Source organism: Ipomoea triloba, chromosome 8 (genome assembly GCF_003576645.1).
Source record: "Ipomoea triloba cultivar NCNSP0323 chromosome 8, ASM357664v1".
Taxonomy (NCBI): Eukaryota; Viridiplantae; Streptophyta; class Magnoliopsida; order Solanales; family Convolvulaceae; genus Ipomoea; species Ipomoea triloba.
Window position 1 is genome coordinate 5,884,075 of NC_044923.1, and position 8,164 is coordinate 5,892,238.

The 8,164-nt window shown below is 37.4% G+C and overlaps 1 protein-coding gene across 1 annotated transcript; it reads right to left on the reverse strand.

Annotated features, from left to right (window-relative positions):
* Positions 1–6,155: 6,155 nt before the first annotated feature.
* On the reverse strand, positions 6,156–8,164 carry LOC116027907 (berberine bridge enzyme-like 21). Its single transcript, XM_031269677.1, has one exon. The coding sequence runs from the start codon at positions 8,031–8,033 to the stop codon at positions 6,348–6,350; it is 1,686 nt and encodes a 561-aa protein (XP_031125537.1). The 5' UTR covers positions 8,034–8,164; the 3' UTR covers positions 6,156–6,347.

Consider the following 8,164-nt stretch of genomic DNA (forward strand, 5'->3'; position numbering starts at 1 on the left):
TTGAAGCTTTGGACTCCAATATAAATTATGTTGGGGGATGGATGTGAAGATGGTTTTGAGATTGTGATGGAAAATAACTTGAAAAACTAAGCCAAACTTGAACTAATTGTTAGGGGAGCCAAACAATAAGTTGTTAGCCATATATTTTACCATTTTCAAACCAAAAATATATATAATTAAATTTTTTTTTTGAGAAGAAATACTTAATTCATTAGATCAGAAATAAGACAATCAACAAGATGAGAAGGAGGGTGATCAAACCACTCTCCGCAACCTGACAAAGAAACGGCTTCCCGAGCAACATTGTGGGCAGCACGATTCGCAGATCGCTTAACAAAATAGAAGTTAACACCATCAATCGTGGAAGCTACTTCTTTAACATCGTCAATGACAAAACCAAAGCAAGAAATAAAAGAGTCTGAACGTAAAGCATTATAAACTAATTGAGAGTCACACTCAACATCCACATCTCCCATGCCTGTCCCCTTCAACCAGCTAAGTGCCTCACGGATGCAGATTGCCTCGGCTTCTTTGACCTCATATTTTCCCATATTTTCCCATAATACGTACTCCTTTAGCAGCCAAAAACCGACCACCATCATCTCGTAACACCCAACCTAAACCCATAGCATTGTTACACTCATCGAACGCAGCATCCGTATTCATTTTAATTAAATTTTAATAATTCTTTTTTTTTTAATCCATAGAAGTTTATAAGTAACAATGAAAATGGATGGTCCTTTGTTTCTAAATAAGTCACAATAAATTAAATAAAAAATAGTTATTCTTTTGTCTAATGTGTGTGAGACAAATTATGTCACATGGAAATATAAACACGTGACAATCGGTAGCAGATGATTGGGTTTTTTGATTTAGAAGTATAATTATTTTTTATAATATATAAAAACTATTAAAACAGAAAAATATTTGTAAATATATACACTCAAATGCATTTGATTAGTACTTAAAGTTTTGATATTGGTTCCAACTAACCGTAAAAAAATCAAGTCATTTCATTAGGACTAAGGAGGCTATTAATATAATTCTATTGTATTTGAAAAAGCATAAAACCCAAAAATTCATTTCTAGTGGAGATGCTGCCCAAAGAGTAGGGCTACGTGATCATCGTCCTCGTCCTCTACTGTTTCCTCAATCTCTGGATGTCTTTCCAAGTCAGCAAAGCTCGCAGAAGTATAAGGTTCCCTATCCTACCATGTACCCATTGGAAGCTGAAAACAAGGATGCTAATCTCTTCAATTGCGTTCAGAGAGGATATCAGAATTTACTGATGATATTGAGAGGAAATGAGGAATTTGGGAGAAAATGAGGAATTAGTCACTTCATCTGAGCCATATACATTGTTTCTCGGTATGGCTATTTCCCTGGCTATGCCACTGGTGATCCTGAGCAATATGATTTCCTTGCAATTTCTGGTCTTCAGATTTGGGCAATATCTTGTGCAATCAAGCTTCTAACGGATGCTGCTTGGTAGCGGTCTCTTATATTTGCCTCAGACAAATCCATATAGGTCTTTTTATCGTTTTTTGAGTAATGTTCTTGCTTAATTATTATGCTGTGGTTTTGTTATTTTAACCTTTAAACGAGGCACGGCCTTAACTGTTATCATGTAGAAACTTTGCCAACCATATGGTTTTGTTTTTGGTTATGACTGCCATAAAATGTATGTGTTTGCGCATATATCAATTCCTAGCAGCTCTTGCTTTGACTGCAAAAAAAATAAAAAATAAAAATAAAATCAAGATGAGTGGTTTTATTCTTTAAAAAAAAATGCATCTTTATCTATTTCTTTTATACTTGTTCCGCGGAGATTTTGTTGGATAAAGATAATAGATGTTAATTGGATTTTTATTTTCAAAAATATTTTACNAAGGAGGGTGATCAAACCACTCTCCGCAACCTGACAAAGAAACGGCTTCCCGAGCAACATTGTGGGCAGCACGATTCGCAGATCGCTTAACAAAATAGAAGTTAACACCATCAATCGTGGAAGCTACTTCTTTAACATCGTCAATGACAAAACCAAAGCAAGAAATAAAAGAGTCTGAACGTAAAGCATTATAAACTAATTGAGAGTCACACTCAACATCCACATCTCCCATGCCTGTCCCCTTCAACCAGCTAAGTGCCTCACGGATGCAGATTGCCTCGGCTTCTTTGACCTCATATTTTCCCATATTTTCCCATAATACGTACTCCTTTAGCAGCCAAAAACCGACCACCATCATCTCGTAACACCCAACCTAAACCCATAGCATTGTTACACTCATCGAACGCAGCATCCGTATTCATTTTAATTAAATTTTAATAATTCTTTTTTTTTTAATCCATAGAAGTTTATAAGTAACAATGAAAATGGATGGTCCTTTGTTTCTAAATAAGTCACAATAAATTAAATAAAAAATAGTTATTCTTTTGTCTAATGTGTGTGAGACAAATTATGTCACATGGAAATATAAACACGTGACAATCGGTAGCAGATGATTGGGTTTTTTGATTTAGAAGTATAATTATTTTTTATAATATATAAAAACTATTAAAACAGAAAAATATTTGTAAATATATACACTCAAATGCATTTGATTAGTACTTAAAGTTTTGATATTGGTTCCAACTAACCGTAAAAAAATCAAGTCATTTCATTAGGACTAAGGAGGCTATTAATATAATTCTATTGTATTTGAAAAAGCATAAAACCCAAAAATTCATTTCTAGTGGAGATGCTGCCCAAAGAGTAGGGCTACGTGATCATCGTCCTCGTCCTCTACTGTTTCCTCAATCTCTGGATGTCTTTCCAAGTCAGCAAAGCTCGCAGAAGTATAAGGTTCCCTATCCTACCATGTACCCATTGGAAGCTGAAAACAAGGATGCTAATCTCTTCAATTGCGTTCAGAGAGGATATCAGAATTTACTGATGATATTGAGAGGAAATGAGGAATTTGGGAGAAAATGAGGAATTAGTCACTTCATCTGAGCCATATACATTGTTTCTCGGTATGGCTATTTCCCTGGCTATGCCACTGGTGATCCTGAGCAATATGATTTCCTTGCAATTTCTGGTCTTCAGATTTGGGCAATATCTTGTGCAATCAAGCTTCTAACGGATGCTGCTTGGTAGCGGTCTCTTATATTTGCCTCAGACAAATCCATATAGGTCTTTTTATCGTTTTTTGAGTAATGTTCTTGCTTAATTATTATGCTGTGGTTTTGTTATTTTAACCTTTAAACGAGGCACGGCCTTAACTGTTATCATGTAGAAACTTTGCCAACCATATGGTTTTGTTTTTGGTTATGACTGCCATAAAATGTATGTGTTTGCGCATATATCAATTCCTAGCAGCTCTTGCTTTGACTGCAAAAAAAATAAAAAATAAAAATAAAATCAAGATGAGTGGTTTTATTCTTTAAAAAAAAATGCATCTTTATCTATTTCTTTTATACTTGTTCCGCGGAGATTTTGTTGGATAAAGATAATAGATGTTAATTGGATTTTTATTTTCAAAAATATTTTACATTATTTTTATAATAATAATTTTACATTATTTCTTTTATTCTTGTCCCTTTGAAATTTTGTTGGATAAAGATAATAGATGTTAATTGGATTTTTATTTTCAAAAATATTTTACATTATTTTTATAATAGTAATTTTACATTATTTCTTTTATTCTTGTCCCTTTGAAATTTTGTTGGATAAAGATGATAGATGTTAATTGAATTTTATTTTAAAAATCTTTTTACACTATTTTTATAATAATAATTTTACATTATTATTATTATTATTATTATTATTATTATTATTATAGGTACATAGGAGGGGGAAACCCAAATATACAATTTCATTAGGCAGGGCAAAATTATGTCGCACCCGTTGCATCAAACCAACCAATAAAGTCCAGGTAGAGGCCTACGTCAAGGAGACCCTATTTCTCCTTATCTTTTTATCCTTGTGCTTGAAGCTTTTCACTCTATGATCCAAAGGAAGTGTACTAAATGTTTGGTCCATGGTGTCTCTATTGCAAGAGGTGTCGCACCCATTTCTAACATCTTTGCCGATGATGGTTACATATTCTGTAAAATCATCAATTCTGAGGGTCTTATTCTTAAAACCATTATTGATAACTTTGCGGGGGTTTCGGGACAAACTATCAATTACTCCAAATCAACCCTAACCTTTAGTAATAATATTGATGCTAATACCAAGGGGGCGCGCTGTTTGTAGGGTTTTGGGCATGAGAGAAGGAAACATATCTAGGATTACCTTCCTTAATAGGCAGAAACACAAGGGAAATCTTGGAGTTTATCAAAGACAAGGTGTTAGGTTGTATCAAGAGTTGGACAACCAAGGTTGTAATTTTCTCTAGACAATTATCTCCAAACACCCGCATAAATTCTCACTAAGCTAGACCCTTTTGGGTCCAATAATGATAATTAATATTATAGTGTTTGTAGCTATGAGTTTGGAGTGTTGGGACTCTTCAAAGTTCAAACATCAAAAGTTATACCATGTACCAGGGTTCACAATGCAATGTGAATCTTGATACAAAAATTATGTGTTTTTAATTAACATATTATGTATCTACAGACTACAGTTAACAGTTTATGTACATATAAACAAATAATTTAATAATTGTTGACACATAATATGATAGTTACAGCTACAAAAAAACTGTCAATTGAATGTACATAACGTGTCAACTATAGATCAAATCTGAAAGTTATTTTTGAATCAGGGTCTACAATGCAAGGTAGACAACCCAATGGGGTAGCTCAAGTGGCAAATGAGCTCTCTTTGTGGGGAGGAATTTCGGGAGAACTTGGGTTCGATCCCCATAAAGCGGCGATTCCCCCTGCGCCAGCTTCTATGCCTCTCGAAGCGAACGTGGATGGACCCGGACCGTTAAACGGACGGAGAAAGACCCCGTGAATTTACCCAAAAAAACAATACAAGGTAGACCCTAGTCCATGGTATAATTTTTCTTCAAACGCCCAGCATCCAAACATACCTTTATAGGGCTTTTGGAGTGGACAAACTCCTCCATCACGCCAAATGGGCTAAAAATATACCAAGAGATTAAGAAAGTGCTTAAAAATTAATAAGTAAAATAGGACAGATGCAATAAAGAACATTATATTTGTATCTTACCATTTGGTTGAATTAATTATATTAATATGGATTTGATCATTACAAGTATAAAGTATCCAATGAACTCTAAAAAGTCAAAAGTCAACAAGTTGAAAGTTGACACTTGAAATTAAATAGAAAAATACAGCACTGCATTTTTTTCCCAACAAAATTGTCAAAAATATGTTAGAATTTTTTAAATAGTTTACAATCACGATGCATAATTGATTCATTAGAAAAATTAAAAAAAAAAATTAATTATATGTATGTAGTGAAGATTTTGTTATAAAAGAGTTTAATAAGAGGTTCAACCCAAATATACTCAATAAAGCAATAATTAGACCCTCAATTTATAAAAAGATCCAATTGAACTCTTTAACTTGTTAAATTAGTGCAATTGACTCATTTTACATGTAACCTTCATGTTAATGCTGACATAAGCAACAACTTGGACTAAAAAATAAAAAAGCTAACTATAACCACGTGTACTACAATTAAAATACAATTAATGTATATTGTTATTATTATAACTAAAACTAAATAAGTAAAAATAAATAAATAAAACCCTAAACTAATCTACAATCCCAAATCTCCAATAAAGGTGACTTACCGTCGGAGATGACGACCGGCGACGACGGAGTATTCACCAGTCGTCGAAAAATTCATCATCGGTGGCAGAAATAGGCAATTGACCTGTTAAAAATATTAATTGTTATTGTTTTTTTATGTAGTGGGGTTATTTTTATTTTTTTTTATGTAGTGGTTTAATTGCTTTGTTTTTCTGAGTTTAGTGACTTATTTGAAGCTAATTACTAAATAATTCGATGATTTATTTACACATTTTTCAGATGTTATTCTCCTAATAATGACAAAACTACTGATTCTGTCCACTGAGACTCGTACTCATCCCCTTCCATATGGAAGTGTAAACCAGGTATCACTAAACCACAATGTCTTTAGCTCTCTCTTCTATTCTACTTAGCTTCTTAAAAAAAAAAAACCTCAACAAATGAGGTTGGTCTTTCCAAGTTACTCCGTATTTTATTCAATAAACTATAATATCTTTATTCTCCTAATAATGACAAAGTGTAGTACCCCACTACTCAGTAGTATACTTGTTTTAAAATGGAAATGTGCCCACAAACACCGGCGAGCACTACGTGCCCATGATTAACGTATAGAGAGATACAACGGAAAACAGTAACAGTCATAGCCGCCGGTGGATATTCCGACAAAAACCCGGTTCACACGATTCACTCCCGGTTTGATTCCGGTTCCTACTCCGATTCAAACTAGGAATGCTCTGTTCATTCCTGAAGAAATTCTCCGGATCAACCATACTCTTCACTTTCACCAACCTCTCATAATTCCCCATGAAATACTTGTGCCCATAAACCTTCCCTTCCTCGTAGCTATGGAGCCCGTGATCGGTGGTTCCGATGTCCAAATCTCTGTAATTCAGATACGCCTGCCTCGGATTACTCGAAACGAACGGCGCCAAGAAGCTATGGAGCGCTCTTATCTGCGATATGTGCTCCCGATCCGCCGCCTCCCCTTCTTGGTTCCAGCTCACGGCGTATTGGATCTTGAACAGAATTCCGGCGCGGTGAGGAAACGGCGTTTGGGTCGACGGGATTTCCGCCATTTTTCCGCCGTATGGGTTCACGGCTAGCCCTGTGTTCCCCAATTCCAGCATTTTGTTCCATAGAGGATCCAATATGTGTTTTGGGATGGGGGTTTGAAGGTAATCGGATTTTCTTTTGAGGAAACTCACGTCGCCGGCGGGGGTTCTGTTTAGTAATGCTTCGGGTTTTGTGCCGTTTCCGAAGTTTCCCCACCGGAGTAATGATTCGATCCAACTCATCTCGAAACAGTCCTGTTTTGTCAGTCCTAATGACGGGAAATCGTGGTTTAGGATGGAGATAAGGTTTTCGGAGTTTCCGAGGAATAATCCGACGTAGGATGATCTGACGGTCTTGGAATTGTGGTTTGGCGGCGGGACTATTTGTAATAGAAGCCTGATGAAAAGATTGTTGTCTATTTTGCTGGCGGTGTTGAGGTACTGGGAAACGACGTCGTTGAAGTTCGGGGTTAGACCCAAATATTTCTCAGCTCGGAAATACGTCACCGTTTTGGGGACCCGAAGGAGCTTGATTTTGAACGCCAAGATGACGCCGAAGCTGGCGCCTCCTCCGCCGTTGATCGCCCAGAAAAGATCTTCGCCCATACCTTTCCGGTCCAAAATTCTCCCCTTCACGTCCACGATCCGCGCGTCGACCACGTGGTCAACCGTCAACCCGAACCGTCGGATCATATTACCGTACCCGCCTCCGCTGACGTGGCCGCCCACTCCCACGGTGGGGCACACCCCGCCGGGAAACCCATGCACCGAGCTCTTCTCCGATATCCGATAGTACAGCTCGCCGAGCGTCGCGCCGGCTTGGACCCACGCCGTCTCGCCGGCGACGTCAACGTCGACGGACCGGAGATTAAACATGTCGAGAATGATGAAATTAACATCGGAAACGTACGAAATCCCCTCGTAATCATGCCCGCCGCTCCGGATTCTGATCTCCACTCCGAGCTTTTTGGCGCACAGGACCACCGGCGGGACATGCGACTCCTGCAAAGGAGTCACGATGATCGCCGGTTTGGGAGATGAACCGGTGTTGAACCGCCGGTTTCTGGCGTAGGCTTGGAGGACGGAGGAAAACGACGCGTTCGCCGGCGCGTAGAGGATACTGGAAACTTGGTCTTTGGGGATTGGATTAGTGGAAACGGTGGATAAACACTGAAGAAAAGAATCGTACATCGGAATCGTACCGGAAAAACAAGAAGTGAAGAGTTTGCAAAGTGACAGAAAAAGAAGGAAGGCAGTGGAAGAAGACATCATCGTTTGTGTCGGGTTGTGTTTTTGAGATTCATGTTGTATATAAGTGGGGGGAAATGGGATTCAATGGCGGGTTTGGAATCAAGTCAACCGTTGACAATTCAATTTGCTCCGTAATTCATGATCACTTGTGA